This window comes from Oncorhynchus mykiss, chromosome 29 (assembly GCF_057628025.1).
Source record: "Oncorhynchus mykiss isolate SJ-2025 chromosome 29, ASM5762802v1, whole genome shotgun sequence".
Taxonomy (NCBI): domain Eukaryota; kingdom Metazoa; phylum Chordata; class Actinopteri; order Salmoniformes; family Salmonidae; genus Oncorhynchus; species Oncorhynchus mykiss.
The window spans coordinates 3,142,501-3,162,291 of record NC_143050.1 but is presented as its reverse complement, the minus strand read 5'-3'; the positions used below and the strand labels follow the sequence as shown (position 1 = coordinate 3,162,291).

The window sequence follows — 19,791 nt, the reverse complement described above, 5'->3', positions numbered from 1 at the left end:
TCTCTCTCTCTCTCCTCACTCTCTCTCTGTCACCTCTCTCTCTCCCCTCTCTCTCTGTCTCCTCTCTCTCTCCTCTCTCTCTGCCTCCTCTCTCTCTCTCTTCTCTCTCTTTGTCTCTCTTCTCTCGCTCTCTTTCCTCTCTCTCTGGGTAATTTCTCTGTGGGTATGGGTGGAGAGCTGTCTATGGGCTGATGGCTTCATCACAGACAGACTGACTGGGCAACGGAGGGAGGGAGGGATAGAGCCATCCATCACTGACTTTGACCTTACTCCTATCCCCCTCTCCTCTACATCGAAAAGATGAGATCTGTCTTTTACTAATTAACGGAACCTACTGTAGATGCCATCCTCTCATCCTACCATCCTTCCATCTCTCTTCTCTCTTTTTCACTCTCCATATTCTTTCCCCCTCTATCCTTCTCTCTTATTCTTCTCTATTTCTCTTTCTCTTCCCCCCTCGCCTTCTTTCCTTTGTCCCCTCTTTTGTTTCTCCCCCTTTTCTCTCCTTCCCTCCCCTCCTCTCTCTCTCCTAGTCTCCCCCTTTTCTCTCCTTCCCTCCCCTCCTCTCTCTCTCCTAGTCTCCCCCTTTTCTCTCCTTGTCTCCCCCTTTTCTCTCCTTCCCTCCCCTCCTCTCTCTCTCTCCTAGTCTTCCCCTTTTCTCTCCTTCCCTCCCCTCCTCTCTCTCCTAGTCTCCCCCTTTTCTCTCCTTCCCTCCCCTCTTCTCTCTCTCTCTCCTAGTTTCCCCCTTTTCTCTCCTTCCCTCCCCTCCTCTCTCTCTCCTAGTCTCCCCCTTTTCTCTCCTTCCCTCCCCTCCTCTCTCTCTCCTAGTCTCCCCCTTTTCTCTCCTTCCCTCCCATCCTCTCTCTCTCCTAGTCTTCCCCTTTTCTCTCCTTCCCTCCCCTTCTCTCTCTCTCCTAGTCTTCCCCTTTTCTCTCCTTCCCTCCCCTCCTCTCTCTCTCTCTCTCTCCTAGTCTCCCCCTTTTCTCTCCTTCCCTCCCCTCCTCTCTCTCTCTCATAGTCTCCCCCTTTTCTCTCCTTCCCTCCCCTCCTCTCGCTCTCTCCTAGTCTCCACCTTTTCTCTCCTTCCCTCCCCTCTCTCTCTCCTGGTCTCCCCCTTTTCTCTCCTTCCCTCCCCTCCTCTCTCTCTCTCCTAGTCAACCCCTTTTCTCTCCTTCCCTACCCTCCTCTCTCTCTCTCTCCTAGTCTCCCCCTTTTCTCTCCTTCCCTCCCCTCCTCTCTCTCTCCTAGTCTCCCCCTTTTCTCTCCTTCCCTCCCCTCCTCTCTCTCTCCTAGGCTCCCCCTTTTCTCTCCTTCCCTCCCCTCCTCTCTCTCTCCTAGGCTCCCCCTTTTCTCTCCTTCCCTCCCCTCCTCTCTCTCTCTCCTAGTCTCCCCCTTTCACCTGTTCTTTTCTTTTAGTTTGTTCTCTAAAACCATTCATGTTTTTATTACCTGTGGTAGCTGTGAGGTGTAACCTACATGTGGGATTATTTAAGAGGGAAGGTTTCAGATGTTTTCAGAAGATGGACAGGGACTCTGCTGTCCTAGCTTCAGAGGGAAGCTGGTTCCACCACTGTGGTGCCAGGATAGAGAAGAGCTGTGACTGGGATGAACTGCTCTGGCCAAGAGACCAGAGTTGGCAGAACGGAGTGCTTGGGTTGGTGTGTAGGGTTTGAGCAGATCCTGAAGGTAGGGAGGGCAGTTCCTCTTGCTGTTCCGTAGGTAAGCACTATGGTCTTGTAGTGGATGTGAGCTTTGACTGGAAACCAGTGGAGTGTCTGGAGGAGCAGGGTGACATGGGAGAACTTGGGATGGTTTACCACCAGGTGGACTGCAGCGTTCTGGATTAGTTGCAGGGGTTTGATGGCACAAGCAGGGAGCCCAGCCAGCAGAGAGTTGCAGTAGTCCAGACGGGAGATGACAAGTGTGAGGGAAGGTCATACTACCCCACAGGAGGTCATACTACCCCACAGGAGGCCATACTACCCCACAGGAGGCCATACTACCCCACAGGAGGCCATACTACCCCACAGGAGGCCATACTACCCCACAGGAGGCCTTATTACCCCACAGTAGGCCATACTACCCCACAGGAGGCCATACTACCCCACAGGAGGCCATACTACCCCACAGGAGGCCATATTACCCCACAGGAGGCCATACTACCCCACATGGGGCCATACTACCCCACAGGAGGCCATACTACCCCACAGGAGGTCATACTACCCCACAGGAGGCCATACTACCCCACAGGAGGCCATACTACCCCACAGGAGGTCATACTACCCCACAGGAGGCCCTTGTAGCCCTCGTGACACCACATTTCTCCGAGGACTCCTGGAAAACCACGACCTCCCCCTCCCAAGATGGCCGTCGTTGGGAGTTCCATTGTAAAGGATCGAGCAAAGACATTCTACTTCCATGTGTGTGACATCACTCAGGACCTTACGATCATTCCAGAACCAAAACCCAGAGCTGCACACGGTGGTTGTGGATGCTGGTACAAATGACATCAAAGGGACTTGGAATACCTGAGATATTATTGGCTACAGACAAGTGGATTGTTTTTCCTGGCCCTATCACACGAGGGGACTGTTTTTCCTGGCCCTATCACACGAGGGGATTGTTTTTCCTGGCCCTATCACACGAGGGGATTGTTTTTCCTGGCCCTATCACACGAGGGGATTGTTTTTCCTGGCCCTATCCCAACACACGGTTCTGGGATTGATCGCTTCTCCCGGGCTATTTGCACGGGTCTCTTGGATGAAATCAGGACTCTGTTCTGAAAAATGCATTGGATTTTTATTGACTACATCCATCAGTTTTGAGAGCGACCGCAGTTTCTAAAACGAGGACGTCCTGAACAGGAGCTTGGATGCTGAGTAACATTGAAAAGGTAATAGTGTCCTTGGATGAGAGCTCAACGGTATGATTATATGAAATTCTGGATACTGCGACCTTGATTCATGTAAATGTCAGAAGTTTAGATTTTTAAAAAAAATGTATGTTATTCTAATTCTTGCTTCTCAAACTAACGCAGACATTTTGATTATTACTAACTGACACCTGGTATAAAAAAAAATGAAAAAAAATAATTCAAACCCTGAAAAAGAAACGATTTTGGACGTCATTCTGACAAACGCACCTTTTTGCTAACGAATCACTTCCAAAATGTATTCCATTTGGATTCCCTGGTGCCGCCAGGGAAGCTTAAAACGCTGAGGATAAATGAGTTCACTGAGGTGTGCAATTGTTTTAATTGACTTTTAATGATACCTGTGATGTTTCATGTTCTATAATGTAATGTACCTGTAGTTGTATCTAGTATTTTGTCCTCGGGGCACCATGGAAAATGAGACCCCCCCAACCCCCATTACGGTTTCATATGCTACTCTAATTAAGAGAGGCACATCAAGCCTGTTTATGTTTAGTTAAAATATTATATAGCATGTTAGTAGTGTTATATACCACATTAGTAGTATTATATAACATGTTAGTAGTATTATATACCACGTCAGTAGTATTATATACCACGTCAGTAGTATTATATACCACGTTAGTAGTATTATATACCACGTTAGTAGTATTATATACCACGTTAGTAGTATTATATAGCACGTTAGTAGTATTATATACCACGTTAGTAGTATTATATACCACGTTAGTAGTATTATATACCACGTTAGTAGTATTATATATCACATTAGTAGTATTATATATCACATTAGTAGTATTATATACCACGTTAGTAGTATTATATACCACGTTAGTAGTATTATATACCACGTTAGTAGTATTATATACCACGTTAGTAGTATTATATACCACGTTAGTAGTATTAAATAGCACGTTAGTAGTATTATATAGCACGTTAGTAGTATTATATAGCACGTTAGTAGTATTATATACCACGTTAGTAGTATTATATACCACGTTAGTAGTATTATATACCACGTTAGTAGTATTATATAGCACGTTAGTAGTATTATATAGCACGTTAGTAGTATTATATAGCACGTTAGTAGTATTATATACCACGTTAGTAGTATTATATACCACGTTAGTAGTATTATATACCACGTTAGTAGTATTATATACCACATTAGTAGTATTATATAGCATGTTAGTAGTATTATATACCACGTTAGTAGTATTATATACCACGTTAGTAGTATTATATACCACGTTAGTAGTATTATATACCACATTAGTAGTACTATATAGCATGTTAATAGTATTATATACCACATTAATAGTATTATATACCACGTTAGTAGTATTATATACCACATTAGTAGTATTATATACCACATTAGTTGTATTATATAGCATGTTAGTAGTATTATATACCACGTTAGTAGTATTATATACCAGATTAGTATTATATACCACGTTAGTAGTATTATATACCACATTAGTAGTATTATATACCACATTAGTAGTATTATATACCACGTTAGTAGTATTATATACCACGTTAGTAGTATTATATACCACGTTAGTAGTATTATATACCACGTTAGTAGTATTATATACCACGTTAGTAGTATTATATACCACGTTAGTAGTATTATATACCACATTAGTAGTATTATATACCACGTTAGTAGTATTATATACCACATTAGTTGTATTATATAGCATGTTAGTTGTAGTATATCAAATCAAATCAAATGTATTTATATAGCCCTAAACAGCAAGCAATGCAGGTGTAGAAGCACGGTGGCTAGGAAAAACTCCCTAGAAAGGCCAGAACCTAGGAAGAAACCTAGAGAGGAACCAGGCTATGTGATCACCATCTTCCTTGGCATCCACATCACCAACAAACTAACATGGTCCAAGCACACCAAGACAGTCGTGAAGAGGGCACGACAAAATCTATTCCCTCTCAGGAGACTGAAAAGATTTGGCATGGGTCCTGAGATCCTCAAAAGGTTTTACAGCTGCACCATCGAGAGCATTCTGACCGGTTGCATCACTGCCTGGTATGGCAACTGCTCGGCATCTGACCGCAAGGCACTACAGAGGGTAGTGTGAATGGCCCAGTACATCACTGGGGCCACGCTTCCTGCCATCCAGGACCTCTATACCAGGCGGTGTCAGAGGAAGGCCCTAAAAATAGTCAAAGACACCAGCTACCCTTGTCATAGACTGTTCTCTCTGCTACCGCACGGCAAGCAGTACCGGAGTGCCACGTCTAGGTCCAAGAGGCTTCTAAACAGCTTCTACCCCCAAAGCCATAAGACTCCTGAACAGCTAATTAAATGGATACTCAGACTATTTGCATCATCCCCGGGAACGCTGCTGGTAATCTCTGTTATTATCTATGCGTAGTCACTTTAATAACTCTACCTACATGCACATATTACCTCAATTACCTCGACTAACCAATTTGATTATATATATCATTGTTAGACACATCTTAAGTACTGTAAACACAGAAAGGATCAAGTGTTTTTTTTTTATATATATACCTCCCTCGGTCTCTGGGTCTATTGGCATGGCAAACATATGTCAACATTGTTTATTTGTATTTATTTTATTATAAGTTGACTGAGAACACGTGGGGGGGGGGGGGGGGGGGGGGGGGGGGGGTGAAGTAGATAATAAAAAATAAATATTACACTCACAGAACTTCCAAAAGAGTTAAGTTTGAAATGTCACATGTCTATATATATATATATATACAATGGTGTGATGATGTACCAAAGGGAAAATAAATAAGCATAAATATGGGTTGTATTTACAATGGTGTTTGTTGTTCACTGGTTGCCCTTTTCTCGTGGCAACAGGTCACAAATCTTGCTGCTGTGATGATGGCACACTGTGGAATTTCACCCAGTCGATATGGGAGTTTATCAACATTGGATTTGTTTTCAAATTTTTTGTGGATCTGTGTAATCTGAGGGAAATATGTCTCTCTAATATGGTCATACATTGGGCAGGAGGTTAGGAAGTGCAGCTCAGTTTCCACCTCATTTTGTGGGCAGTGAGCACATAGCCTGTCTTCTCTTGAGAGCCATGTCTGCCTACGGCGGCCTTTCTCAATAGCAAGGCTCTGCTCACTGAGTCTGTACATAGTCAAAGCTTTCCTTAAGTTCGGGTCACTTACAGTGGTCAAGTATTCTGCCGCTGTGTACTCTCTGTTTAGGGCCAAATAGCATATCTCCCTCTCTGTCTCGCTCTCTGTCTCCCTCTGTCTCTCTCTCTCTCTCTCTCTCTCTCTCTCTCTGTCTCTCTGTCTCTCTCTGTCTCTCTCTGTCTCTCTCTCTTTCTCTCTGTCTCTGTCTCTGTCTCTGTCTCTCTCTCTCTCTCTTTCTCTCTCTCTCTCTCTCTCTGTAGTTGGGAGGTGTTGAGGTTCCTGCTGTCTAATCTCAGATGGTGGATGGAGGAGTATCGCTTCGATGGCTTCAGGTTCGACGGCGTCTCATCCATGCTCTACCACCACCACGGCATTGGTGAGATGTGTGTGTTAGTGCGTGCATGTGTCTTTCTCCACATCATATCGCTGTTCAAACCAGACAGGCTTTTGAGTTATGCAACTCTCAGTAGACACTCACACAGTTATGTACCTCTCAATATAAAGAGATGAAAAGATAGAGTAGGCGGGAGAGGGAGAGCAGGAGAGGGAGATACTGTAGTTGGTGAGTAATGTTTGAGACCTTGGCGTTCCAAGTGAATACAAGTGAGAATCTGTCTGAACTAAACTGAGCTCTCTGTCCTCTCTCTCTCTGTCCTCTCTCTCTCTGTCCTCTCTCTGACCTCTCGCTCTCTCTCTCTCTCTCTCTCTCTCTGTCCTCTCTTTCTCTTTCTCTGTCCTCTCTCTGTCCTCTCGCTCTCTCTGTCCTCTTTCTTGCTCTCTCCTCTGTCCTCTTTCCCCCTCTCTCTGTCCTCTCTCTCTGTCCTCTCTCTCCCTCTGTCCTCTTTCCCCCTCTCTGTCCTCTCTCTGTCCTCTCTCTCCCTCTCTGTCCTCTTTCCTCCTCTCTCTGTGCTCTCTCATTTGTTCTTCCTCTCACTCTCTCTGTTCTCTCTCTGTTCTCTCTCTTTCTCTTTCTCTCGCTCTGTCTCTCTCTCTCTCTCTCTCTCTCTCTCTCTCTCTCTCTCTCTCTCTCCATCTCTGTTCTCTCTCTCTCCCTCTGTCCTCTTTCCCTCTCTCTCTCTCTCTCTGTCCTCTCTTATTTGTTCTTCCTCTCGCTCTCTCCCTCTCTGTCCTCTCTCTCTGTCCTCTTTCCATCTTCTCTGTTCTCTCTCTCTCTCTTCTCTCTCTCTGTCCTCTTTCCCTCTCTCTCTCTCTATCTCTATCTCTGTCTCTGTTCTCTCTCTCTCGCTCTCTGTCCTCTCTCGCTCTCTCCCTCTGTCCTCTTTCCCTCTCTGTCCTCTCTTATTTGTTCTTCCTCTCGCTCTCTCCCTCTCTGTCCTCTCTCTCTCTGTCCTCTCCCTCTTCTCTCTCTCTCTGTCCTCTCTCTCTCTCTCTCTGTCCTCTTTCCCTCTTCTCTCTCTCTGTCCTCTTTCCCTCTCTCTCTCTTCTCTCTCTGTTCTCTCTCTCTTCTCTCTCTCTGTCATCTTTCCCCCTCTCTCTGTTCTCTCCCTCTTCTCTCTCTCTGTCCTCTTTCCCTCTCTCTCTTTGTCCTCTTTCCCTCTCTCTCTCTGTCCTCTCCACAGCCATGTCTTTCTCTGGTGGTTACAGTGAGTACTTTGGGATGCAGGTTGATGAGGACTCGATCATACATCTGATGCTTTCCAACCACATCCTACACACACTCTACCCCGACTGCATTACCATCGCAGAGGTAATGTCACACACCTAATCTAGGACCTATCAGTTCAGGATAATCAGATCATTCTGGTGTCTTCTCATCTCATTCTCTCAGATCTAAAATACATCCTTCACATGCTCTGCCCACCTCGTGGTTCAACTCTGCCATATGGGACAGGTCTAATCTGCGTTATAAGACATCATCTAATCACACTTTCACACTAGACTCGGAAAAGGTTTAGAGAATCAGAGATAATACACTTCTGTCTAGAGAATCAGAGATAATACACTTCCATCCAGAGATGATACACTTCCGTCTAGAGAATCAGAGATTATACACTTCTGTCCAGAGATGATACACTTCTGTCCAGAGATGATACACTTCTGTCCAGAGATGATACACTTCTGTCCAGAGATGATACACTTCTGTCCAGAGATGATACACTTCTGTCCAGAGATGATACACTTCCGTCTAGAGATGATACACTTCTGTCCAGAGATGATACACTTCCGTCTAGAGATGATACACTTCTGTCCAGAGATGCTACACTTCCGTCCAGAGATGCTACACTTCCGTCCAGAGATGATAAACTTCCATCTAGAGAATCAGATATGATACACTTCCGTCCAGAGATGATACACTTCTGTCTAGAGAATCAAATATAATACACTTCCATCTAGAGATGATACACTTCTGTCTAGAGAATCAAATATAATACACTTCCATCTAGAGATGATACACTTCCATCTAGAGATGATACACTTCTGTCTAGAGAATCAAATATAATACACTTCCATCTAGAGATGATACACTTCTGTCTAGAGAATCAAATATAATACACTTCCATCTAGAGATGATACACTTCTGTCTAGAGAATCAAATATAATACACTTCCATCTAGAGATGATACACTTCCGTCTAGAGATGATATACTTCCGTCTAGATCAGTGGTCACCAACCAAGGCATTTATTGTTGGTCGCAAAAAACAACAATAAAGCCTTGCGTTCCCTTTTTGTTTGTTTGTATTGGTCTTGCACTGTTGGCGGTAGGTGTTGGCGGTAGGTGTTGGCGGTAGGTGTTGGCGGTAGGTGTTGGTCGGTAGGTGTTGGCGGTAGGTGTTGGTCGGTAGGTGCTTTCAGCTGTAGGGCTGATTTTTGCGCCGGGAATGCGAAGTGTTCCCATTATGAACCATTTCATGTGTCTGAAGGTAGAAACTGTTGTCGGCCGGCCCGGAGAGCAAATCAAGTGCTCTATAGGCCTACCGTTGGCCAATAGGATGGCTGTCGGGGTCGCTGTCGGTGCCGCTGTCGGTGCCGCTGTCGGGGTCGCTGTCGGTGCCGGGGTCGGTGTCGGTGCCTCTCTCGGGGTCGCTGTCGGGATCGCTGTCGGGGTCGCTGTCGGGGTTGCTGTCGGGGTCGCTGTCGGTGCCGGGGTCGGTGTCGGTGCCTCTCTCGGTGCCTCTCTCGGGGTCGCTGTCGGGGTCGCTGTCGGGGTCGCTGTCGGGGTCGCTGTCGGTGTCGGTGCCGCTGTCGGGGTGGCTGTCGGGGTTGCTGTCGGGGTCGCTGTCGGTGCCGGGGTCGGTGTCGGTGCCTCTCTCGGTGCCTCTCTCGGGGTCGCTGTCGGGGTCGCTGTCGGGGTCGTTGTCGGTGTCGGTGCCGCTGTCGGGGTGGCTGTCGGGGTTGCTGTCGGGGTCGGTGCCGGAGTCGGTGTCGGTGCCTCTCTCGGGGTCGCTGTCGGGGTTGCTGTCGGGGTCGTTGTCGGGGTCGCTGCCGGTGTCGGTGCCGCTGCCGGTGCCGGTGCCGCTGTCGGGGTTGCTGTCGGGGTCGCTGTCGGGGTCGTTGTCGGGGTCGTTGTCGGGGTCGCTGTCGGTGCCGCTGTCGGTGTCGCTGTCGGTGTTGCTGTTGGTGTCGGGGTCGCTGTCGGTGCCGCTTTCGGTGTCGGTGCCGCTGTCGGTGTTGCTGTTGGTGTCGGGGTCGCTGTCGGTGCCGCTGTCGGTGCCGGTGTCGCTGTCGGTGCCTCTCTCGGGGTCGCTGTCGGTGCCGGGGTCGCTGTCGGTGCCGGTGTCGGTGTCGGGGTCGCTGTCGGTGCCTCTGTCGGTGTCGGGGTCGCTGTCGGTGCCGCTGTCGGTGTCGGGGTCGGTGTCGGTGCCGCTGTCGGGGTCGCTGTCGGTGTCGGGGTCGGTGTCGCTGTTGGGGTCGGTGTCGCTGTCGGTGCCGCTGTCGGTGCCGCTGTCGGTGCCGCTGTCGGGGTTGGTGCCGCTGTCGGGGTCGCTGTCGGGGTCGCTGTCCGGGTCGCTGTCGGTGCCGCTGTCGGTGCCACTGTCGGTGCCGGGTTCGGTGTCGGGGTCGCTGTCGGTGTCGCTGTCGGTGCCGCTGTCGGTGTCGCTGTCGGTGTCGCTGTCGGTGCCGCTGTCGGGGTTGGTGCCGCTGTCGGTGCCGGTGCCGGGTTCGGGGTCGCTGTCGGGGTCGGTGTCGGGGTCGCTGTCGGGGTTGCTGTCGGGGTTGCTGTCGGGGTCGTTGTCGGGGTCGCTGTCGGGGTCGCTGTCGGGGTCGCTGTCGGTGCCGCTGTCGGTGCCGCTGTCGGGGCCGGTGTCGGGGTCGCTGTCGGTGCCTCTCTCGGGGTCGGTGCCGGGGTCGCTGTCGGTGTCGATGTCGGTGCCGCTGTCCCTGTCGGGGTCGCTGTCGGTGCCGGTGTCAGTGCCACTGTCGGGGTCGCTGTCGGTGCCGCTGTCGGGGTTGGTGCCGCTGTCGGGGCCGGTGTCGGGGTCGCTGTCGGTGCCTCTCTCGGGGTCGCTGTCGGTGCCGGGGTCGGTGTCGGGGTCGCTGTCGGTGCCGGGGTCGGTGTCGCTGTCGGGGCCGCTGTCGGTGCCGCTGTCGGTGCCGGGGTCGGTGTCGCTGTCGGTGCCGCTGTCGGGGTCGGTGCCGGTGTCGCTGTCGGGGCCGCTGTCGGGGTCGCTGTCGGTGCCGGGGTCGCTGTCGCTGTCGGGGTCGCTGTCGGTGTCGCTTTCGGTGTCGGTGCTGCTGTCGTTGTCGGGGTCGCTGTCTGGGTCGCTGTCGGGGTCGGTGTCGCTGTCGGGGTCGCTGTCGGTGCCGCTGTCGGTGCCACTGTCGGTGCCACTGTCGGTGCCGGGTTCGGTGTCGGGGTCGCTGTCGGGGTCGGTGCCGCTGTCGGGGTCGCTGTCGGTGCCGCTGTCGGTGCCACTGTCGGTGCCACTGTCGGTGTCGGGGTTGGTGCCGCTGTCGGTGTCGTTGTCGGTGCCGCTGTCGGGGTTGGTGTCGCTGTCGGTGCCGCTGTCGGGGTTGGTGTCGCTGTCGGTGTCGCTGTCGGTGCCGCTGTCGGGGTTGGTGTCGCTGTCGGTGCCGCTGTCGGTGCCGCTGTCGGTGTCGCTGTCGGTGCCGCTGTCGGGGTTGGTGCCGCTGTCGGTGCCGGGTTCGGGGTCGCTGTCGGGGTCGGTGCCGCTGTCGGTGTCGGTGCCTCTCTCGGGGTCGCTGTCGGGGTTGCTGTCGGGGTTGCTGTCGGGGTCGTTGTCGGGGTCGCTTTCGATGCCGCTGTCGGGGTCGCTGTCGGGGTCGCTGTCGGTGCCGCTGTCGGTGCCGCTGTCGGTGCCGGTGTCGGGGTCGCTGTCGGTGCCTCTCTCGGGGTCGCTGTCGGTGCCGGGGTCGCTGTCGGTGTCGATGTCGGTGCCGCTGTCCCTGTCGGGGTCGGTGCAGGTGTCAGTGCCACTGTCGGGGTCGCTGTCGGTGCCGCTGTCGGTGCCGCTGTCGGGGTTGCTGTCGGTGCCGGGGTCGGTGTCGCTGTCGGGGCCGGTGCCGCTGTTGGTGCCGGGGTCGGTGTCGGGGTCGCTGTCGGTGCCGGGGTCGGTGTCGCTGTCGGGGTCGCTGTCGGGGTCGCTGTCGGTGCCGGGGTCGGTGTCGCTGTCGGTGCCGCTGTCGGGGTCGGTGTCGGTGCCGGGGTCGGTGTCGCTGTCGGGGTCGGTGTCGGGGTCGCTGTCGGGGTCGCTGTCGGGGTCGGTGTCGCTGTCGGTGTCGCTGTCGGGGTCGCTGTCGGGGTCGCTGTCGGGGTCGGTGTCGCTGTCGGGGTCGGGGTCGCTGTCGGGGTCGCTGTCGGGGTCGCTGTCGGTGTCGGGGTCGGGGTCGCTGTCGGTGTCGCTGTCGGGGTCGCTGTCGGGGTCGGTGTCGGTGCCGGGGTCGGTGTCGCTGTCGGGGTCGGTGTCGGGGTCGCTGTCGGGGTCGCTGTCGGGGTCGGTGTCGCTGTCGGTGTCGCTGTCGGGGTCGCTGTCGGGGTCGCTGTCGGGGTCGGTGTCGCTGTCGGGGTCGGGGTCGCTGTCGGGGTCGCTGTCGGGGTCGCTGTCGGTGTCGGGGTCGGGGTCGCTGTCGGTGTCGCTGTCGGGGTCGCTGTCGGGGTCGGTGTCGCTGTCGGGGTCGCTGTCGCTGTCGGGGTCGCTGTCGGGGTCGGGGTCGCTGTCGGGGTCGCTGTCGGGGCTGGTGTCGCTGTCGGGGTCGCTGTCGGGGTCGGTGTCGCTGTCGGGGTTGCTGTCGGGGTCGCTGTCGGGGCTGGTGTCGCTGTCGGGGTCGCTGTCGGGGTCGGTGTCGCTGTCGGGGTCGCTGTCGGGGTCGGTGTCGCTGTCGGGGTCGGGGTCGCTGTCGGGGTCGCTGTCGGGGTCGCTGTCGGAGTCGGTGTCGCGGTCGGGGTCGGTGACGCTGTCGGGGTCGCGGTCGGGGTCGCTGTCGTCGCTGTCGGGGTCGGTGTCGCTGTCGGGGTCGCTGTCGGGGTCGGTGTCGCTGTCGGGGTCGGGGTCGCTGACGGGGTCGCTGCCGGGGTCGGTGTCGCTGTCGGGGTCGCTGTCGGGGTCGGGGTCGCTGTCGGTGTCGCTGTCGGTGTCGCTGTCGGGGTCGCTGTCGGGGTCGGTGTCGCTGTCGGGGTCGCTGTCGCTGTCGGGGTCGCTGTCGGGGTCGGGGTCGCTGTCGGGGTCGCTGTCGGGGCTGGTGTCGCTGTCGGGGTCGCTGTCGGTGTCGCTGTCGGGGTCGCTGTCGGGGTCGGTGTCGGTGCCGGGGTCGGTGTCGCTGTCGGGGTCGGTGTCGGGGTCGCTGTCGGGGTCGCTGTCGGGGTCGGTGTCGCTGTCGGTGTCGCTGTCGGGGTCGCTGTCGGGGTCGCTGTCGGGGTCGGTGTCGCTGTCGGGGTCGGGGTCGCTGTCGGGGTCGCTGTCGGGGTCGCTGTCGGTGCCGGGGTCGGTGTCGGTGCCTCTCTCGGTGCCTCTCTCGGGTTCGCTGTCGGGGTCGCTGTCGGGGTCGCTGTCGGGGTCGCTGTCGGTGTCGGTGCCGCTGTCGGGGTGGCTGTCGGGGTTGCTGTCGGGGTCGCTGTCGGTGCCGGGGTCGGTGTCGGTGCCTCTCTCGGTGCCTCTCTCGGGGTCGCTGTCGGGGTCGCTGTCGGGGTCGTTGTCGGTGTCGGTGCCGCTGTCGGGGTGGCTGTCGGGGTTGCTGTCGGGGTCGGTGCCGGAGTCGGTGTCGGTGCCTCTCTCGGGGTCGCTGTCGGGGTTGCTGTCGGGGTCGTTGTCGGGGTCGCTGCCGGTGTCGGTGCCGCTGCCGGTGCCGGTGCCGCTGTCGGGGTTGCTGTCGGGGTCGCTGTCGGGGTCGTTGTCGGGGTCGTTGTCGGGGTCGCTGTCGGTGCCGCTGTCGGTGTCGCTGTCGGTGTTGCTGTTGGTGTCGGGGTCGCTGTCGGTGCCGCTTTCGGTGTCGGTGCCGCTGTCGGTGTTGCTGTTGGTGTCGGGGTCGCTGTCGGTGCCGCTGTCGGTGCCGGTGTCGCTGTCGGTGCCTCTCTCGGGGTCGCTGTCGGTGCCGGGGTCGCTGTCGGTGCCGGTGTCGGTGTCGGGGTCGCTGTCGGTGCCTCTGTCGGTGTCGGGGTCGCTGTCGGTGCCGCTGTCGGTGTCGGGGTCGGTGTCGGTGCCGCTGTCGGGGTCGCTGTCGGTGTCGGGGTCGGTGTCGCTGTTGGGGTCGGTGTCGCTGTCGGTGCCGCTGTCGGTGCCGCTGTCGGTGCCGCTGTCGGGGTTGGTGCCGCTGTCGGGGTCGCTGTCGGGGTCGCTGTCCGGGTCGCTGTCGGTGCCGCTGTCGGTGCCACTGTCGGTGCCGGGTTCGGTGTCGGGGTCGCTGTCGCTGTCGGTGCCGCTGTCGGTGTCGCTGTCGGTGTCGCTGTCGGTGCCGCTGTCGGGGTTGGTGCCGCTGTCGGTGCCGGTGCCGGGTTCGGGGTCGCTGTCGGGGTCGGTGTCGGGGTCGCTGTCGGGGTTGCTGTCGGGGTTGCTGTCGGGGTCGTTGTCGGGGTCGCTGTCGGGGTCGCTGTCGGGGTCGCTGTCGGTGCCGCTGTCGGTGCCGCTGTCGGGGCCGGTGTCGGGGTCGCTGTCGGTGCCTCTCTCGGGGTCGGTGCCGGGGTCGCTGTCGGTGTCGATGTCGGTGCCGCTGTCCCTGTCGGGGTCGCTGTCGGTGCCGGTGTCAGTGCCACTGTCGGGGTCGCTGTCGGTGCCGCTGTCGGGGTTGGTGCCGCTGTCGGGGCCGGTGTCGGGGTCGCTGTCGGTGCCTCTCTCGGGGTCGCTGTCGGTGCCGGGGTCGGTGTCGGGGTCGCTGTCGGTGCCGGGGTCGGTGTCGCTGTCGGGGCCGCTGTCGGTGCCGCTGTCGGTGCCGGGGTCGGTGTCGCTGTCGGTGCCGCTGTCGGGGTCGGTGCCGGTGTCGCTGTCGGGGCCGCTGTCGGGGTCGCTGTCGGTGCCGGGGTCGCTGTCGCTGTCGGGGTCGCTGTCGGTGTCGCTTTCGGTGTCGGTGCTGCTGTCGTTGTCGGGGTCGCTGTCTGGGTCGCTGTCGGGGTCGGTGTCGCTGTCGGGGTCGCTGTCGGTGCCGCTGTCGGTGCCACTGTCGGTGCCACTGTCGGTGCCGGGTTCGGTGTCGGGGTCGCTGTCGGGGTCGGTGCCGCTGTCGGGGTCGCTGTCGGTGCCGCTGTCGGTGCCACTGTCGGTGCCACTGTCGGTGTCGGGGTTGGTGCCGCTGTCGGTGTCGTTGTCGGTGCCGCTGTCGGGGTTGGTGTCGCTGTCGGTGCCGCTGTCGGGGTTGGTGTCGCTGTCGGTGTCGCTGTCGGTGCCGCTGTCGGGGTTGGTGTCGCTGTCGGTGCCGCTGTCGGTGTCGCTGTCGGTGCCGCTGTCGGGGTTGGTGCCGCTGTCGGTGCCGGGTTCGGGGTCGCTGTCGGGGTCGGTGCCGCTGTCGGTGTCGGTGCCTCTCTCGGGGTCGCTGTCGGGGTTGCTGTCGGGGTTGCTGTCGGGGTCGTTGTCGGGGTCGCTTTCGATGCCGCTGTCGGGGTCGCTGTCGGGGTCGCTGTCGGTGCCGCTGTCGGTGCCGCTGTCGGTGCCGGTGTCGGGGTCGCTGTCGGTGCCTCTCTCGGGGTCGCTGTCGGTGCCGGGGTCGCTGTCGGTGTCGATGTCGGTGCCGCTGTCCCTGTCGGGGTCGGTGCAGGTGTCAGTGCCACTGTCGGGGTCGCTGTCGGTGCCGCTGTCGGTGCCGCTGTCGGGGTTGCTGTCGGTGCCGGGGTCGGTGTCGCTGTCGGGGCCGGTGCCGCTGTTGGTGCCGGGGTCGGTGTCGGGGTCGCTGTCGGTGCCGGGGTCGGTGTCGCTGTCGGGGTCGCTGTCGGGGTCGCTGTCGGTGCCGGGGTCGGTGTCGCTGTCGGTGCCGCTGTCGGGGTCGGTGTCGGTGCCGGGGTCGGTGTCGCTGTCGGGGTCGGTGTCGGGGTCGCTGTCGGGGTCGCTGTCGGGGTCGGTGTCGCTGTCGGTGTCGCTGTCGGGGTCGCTGTCGGGGTCGCTGTCGGGGTCGGTGTCGCTGTCGGGGTCGGGGTCGCTGTCGGGGTCGCTGTCGGGGTCGCTGTCGGTGTCGGGGTCGGGGTCGCTGTCGGTGTCGCTGTCGGGGTCGCTGTCGGGGTCGGTGTCGGTGCCGGGGTCGGTGTCGCTGTCGGGGTCGGTGTCGGGGTCGCTGTCGGGGTCGCTGTCGGGGTCGGTGTCGCTGTCGGTGTCGCTGTCGTGGTCGCTGTCGGGGTCGCTGTCGGGGTCGGTGTCGCTGTCGGGGTCGGGGTCGCTGTCGGGGTCGCTGTCGGGGTCGCTGTCGGTGTCGGGGTCGGGGTCGCTGTCGGTGTCGCTGTCGGGGTCGCTGTCGGGGTCGGTGTCGCTGTCGGGGTCGCTGTCGCTGTCGGGGTCGCTGTCGGGGTCGGGGTCGCTGTCGGGGTCGCTGTCGGGGCTGGTGTCGCTGTCGGGGTCGCTGTCGGGGTCGGTGTCGCTGTCGGGGTTGCTGTCGGGGTCGCTGTCGGGGCTGGTGTCGCTGTCGGGGTCGCTGTCGGGGTCGGTGTCGCTGTCGGGGTCGCTGTCGGGGTCGGTGTCGCTGTCGGGGTCGGGGTCGCTGTCGGGGTCGCTGTCGGGGTCGCTGTCGGAGTCGGTGTCGCGGTCGGGGTCGGTGACGCTGTCGGGGTCGCGGTCGGGGTCGCTGTCGTCGCTGTCGGGGTCGGTGTCGCTGTCGGGGTCGCTGTCGGGGTCGGTGTCGCTGTCGGGGTCGGGGTCGCTGACGGGGTCGCTGCCGGGGTCGGTGTCGCTGTCGGGGTCGCTGTCGGGGTCGGGGTCGGGGTCGCTGTCGGTGTCGCTGTCGGTGTCGCTGTCGGGGTCGCTGTCGGGGTCGGTGTCGCTGTCGGGGTCGCTGTCGCTGTCGGGGTCGCTGTCGGGGTCGGGGTCGCTGTCGGGGTCGCTGTCGGGGCTGGTGTCGCTGTCGGGGTCGCTGTCGGTGTCGCTGTCGGGGTCGCTGTCGGGGTCGGTGTCGGTGCCGGGGTCGGTGTCGCTGTCGGGGTCGGTGTCGGGGTCGCTGTCGGGGTCGCTGTCGGGGTCGGTGTCGCTGTCGGTGTCGCTGTCGGGGTCGCTGTCGGGGTCGCTGTCGGGGTCGGTGTCGCTGTCGGGGTCGGGGTCGCTGTCGGGGTCGCTGTCGGGGTCGCTGTCGGTGTCGGGGTCGGGGTCGCTGTCGGTGTCGCTGTCGGGGTCGCTGTCGGGGTCGGTGTCGCTGTCGGGGTCGCTGTCGCTGTCGGGGTCGCTGTCGGGGTCGCTGACGGGGTCGCTGCCGGGGTCGGTGTCGCTGTCGGGGTCGCTGTCGGGGTCGGGGTCGGGGTCGCTGTCGGTGTCGCTGTCGGTGTCGCTGTCGGGGTCGCTGTCGGGGTCGGTGTCGCTGTCGGGGTCGCTGTCGCTGTCGGGGTCGCTGTCGGGGTCGGGGTCGCTGTCGGGGTCGCTGTCGGGGCTGGTGTCGCTGTCGGGGTCGCTGTCGGGGTCGGTGTCGCTGTCGGGGTTGCTGTCGGGGTCGCTGTCGGGGCTGGTGTCGCTGTCGGGGTCGCTGTCGGGGTCGGTGTCGCTGTCGGGGTCGCTGTCGGGGTCGGTGTCGCTGTCGGGGTCGGGGTCGCTGTCGGGGTCGCTGTCGGGGTCGCTGTCGGAGTCGGTGTCGCGGTCGGGGTCGGTGACGCTGTCGGGGTCGCGGTCGGGGTCGCTGTCGTCGCTGTCGGGGTCGGTGTCGCTGTCGGGGTCGCTGTCGGGGTCGCTGTCGGGGCTGGTGTCGCTGTCGGGGTCGTTAGCTGCTTGGGTCTTTCTTTTTTAATATCGTATATATATGTGTTTAAATATATATATATTTAAAATGGCTTGAACAACAATGCATTGGCCGGGCAGTTCAAGCATAGCCCGTATGCAGTGATAATACACTGCTCAAAAAAATAAAGGGAACACACAAATAACACATCCTAGATCTGAATGAATGAAATATTCTTATTAAATACTTTTTTCTTTACATAGTTGAATGTGCTGACAACAAAATCACAAAAATTATCAATGGAAATCAAATGTATCAACTCACGGAGGTCTGGATTTGGAGTCACACTCAAAATTAAAGTGGAAAACCACACTACTAGGCTGATCCAACTTTGATGTAATGTCCTTAAAACAAGTCCACATGAGGCTCAGTAGTGTGTGTGGCCTCCACGTGCCTGTATGACCTCCCTACAACGCCTGGGCATGCTCCTGATGAGGTGGCGGATGGTCTCCTGAGGGATCTCCTCCCAGACCTGGACTAAAGCATCCGCCAACTCTGAACAGTCTGGTGCAACGTGGTGTTGGTGGATGGAGCGAGACATGATGTCCCAGATGTGCTCAATTGGATTCAGGTCTGGGAAACGGGCGGGCCAGTCCATAGCATCAATGCCTTCCTCTTTCAGGAACTGCTGACACACTCCAGCCACATGAGGTCTAGCATTGCCTTGCATTAGGAGGAACCCAGGGCCAACCGCACCAGCATATGGTCTCACAAGGGGCCTGAGGATCTCATCTCGGTACCTAATGGCAGTCAGGCTACCTTTGGCGAGCACATGGAGGGCTTGGAGTTACATTGTGTTGTTTACGTGTTCCCTTTATTTTTTTGAGTAGTGTATATTGGGCCTCTAGCTTACTGTACAAACCTTATTGATCCAGAACTGTTTTTAATTGGTTAATGTTGCTTAGGCTTCCGTTATTTAAGTCATGTTAAAATAAAATCTGAGCGGTAGATCTCAGCTTGCATTTTGACTCTGTCTCTGTCTCTCTTTCTCTGACTTCCTCTAGGATGTATCAGGAATGCCAGGGTTGTGTAAACCAGTGAAGAATGGAGGACTTGGCTTTGACTACAGACTCAACATGGCTGTACCTGACAAGTGGATCCAGGTGTGTGATATTGAGTGTGAGACATATCTCTAATCAATTCAATCATGAAGCTGAATGACTATTGACTCTAGCAACCTGTTATCTGGCCCAGACACACTGGTCTTCGTGGCTGGTTGTATTCAGTACTTTGTTTGGATTGGTCCCATATAGATGGTCTACAGATGGTCCCATAAAGATGGTCCCATATAGATGCTCTACAGATGGTCCCATATAGATGCTCTACAGATGGTCCCATATAGATGGTCCCATATAGATGGTCTACAGAATGTCCCATATAGATGCTCTACAGATGGTCCCATATAGATGCTCCCATATAGATGCTCTACAGATGGTCCCATATAGATGCTCTACAGATGGTCCCATATAGATGGTCCCATATAGATGCTCTACAGATGGTCCCATATAGATGCTCTACAGATGGTCCCATATAGATGCTCTACAGATGGTCCAATATAGATGGTCCCATATAGATGGTTTACAGATGGTCCCATATAGATGGTCCCATATAGATGCTCTTCAGATGGTCCCATATAGATGCTCTACAGATGGTCCCATATAGATGCTCTATAGATGGTCCCATATAGATGCTCTACAGATGGTCCCATATAGATGCTCTACAGATGGTCCCATATAGATGCTCTACAGATGGTCCCATAACGATGCTCTACAGATGGTCCCATATAGATGCTCTACAGATGGTCCCATATAGATGCTCTACAGATGGTCCCATATAGATGGTCCCATATAGATGCTCTACAGATGGTGCCATATAGATGGTCCCATATAGATGCACTACAGATGGTCCCATATAGATGCTCTACAGATGGTCCCATATAGATGGTCCCATATAGATGCTCTACAGAATGTCCCATATAGATGCTCTATAGATGGTCCCATATAGATGCTCTACAGATGGTCCCATATAGATGCTCTACAGATGGTCCCATATAGATGCTCTACAGATGGTCCCATAACGATGCTCTACAGATGGTCCCATATAGATGCTCTACAGATGGTCCCATATAGATGCTCTACAGATGGTCCCATATAGATGCTCTACAGATGGTGCCATATAGATGGTCCCATATAGATGCACTACAGATGGTCCCATATAGATGCTCTACAGATGGTCCCATATAGATGGTCCCATATAGATGCTCTACAGAATGTCCCATATAGATGCTCTATAGATGGTCCCATATAGATGCTCTACAGATGGTCCCATATAGATGGTCCCATATAGATGGTCCCAAATAGATGCTCTACAGAATGTCCCATATAGATGCTCTTCAGATGGT

The 19,791-nt window shown here is 56.4% G+C and overlaps 1 protein-coding gene across 2 annotated transcripts in view; it reads left to right on the top strand.

Moving 5' to 3' along the window:
• Window positions 1-19,791, top strand: part of LOC110510287 (1,4-alpha-glucan branching enzyme 1a) — a 157,014-nt gene that overhangs the window by 83,144 nt on the left and 54,079 nt on the right. For both annotated transcript variants that reach the window (XR_016493168.1, XM_036968271.2), the window contains exons 8-10: window positions 6,340-6,455; window positions 7,660-7,787; window positions 18,395-18,493. Coding sequence is in view for 1 of the 2 variants with exons in the window: in XM_036968271.2 (XP_036824166.1) it covers window positions 6,340-6,455; window positions 7,660-7,787; window positions 18,395-18,493 (343 nt within the window). In the remaining variant the exon portion in view is untranslated. The remainder of the gene's footprint in view (window positions 1-6,339; window positions 6,456-7,659; window positions 7,788-18,394; window positions 18,494-19,791) is intronic.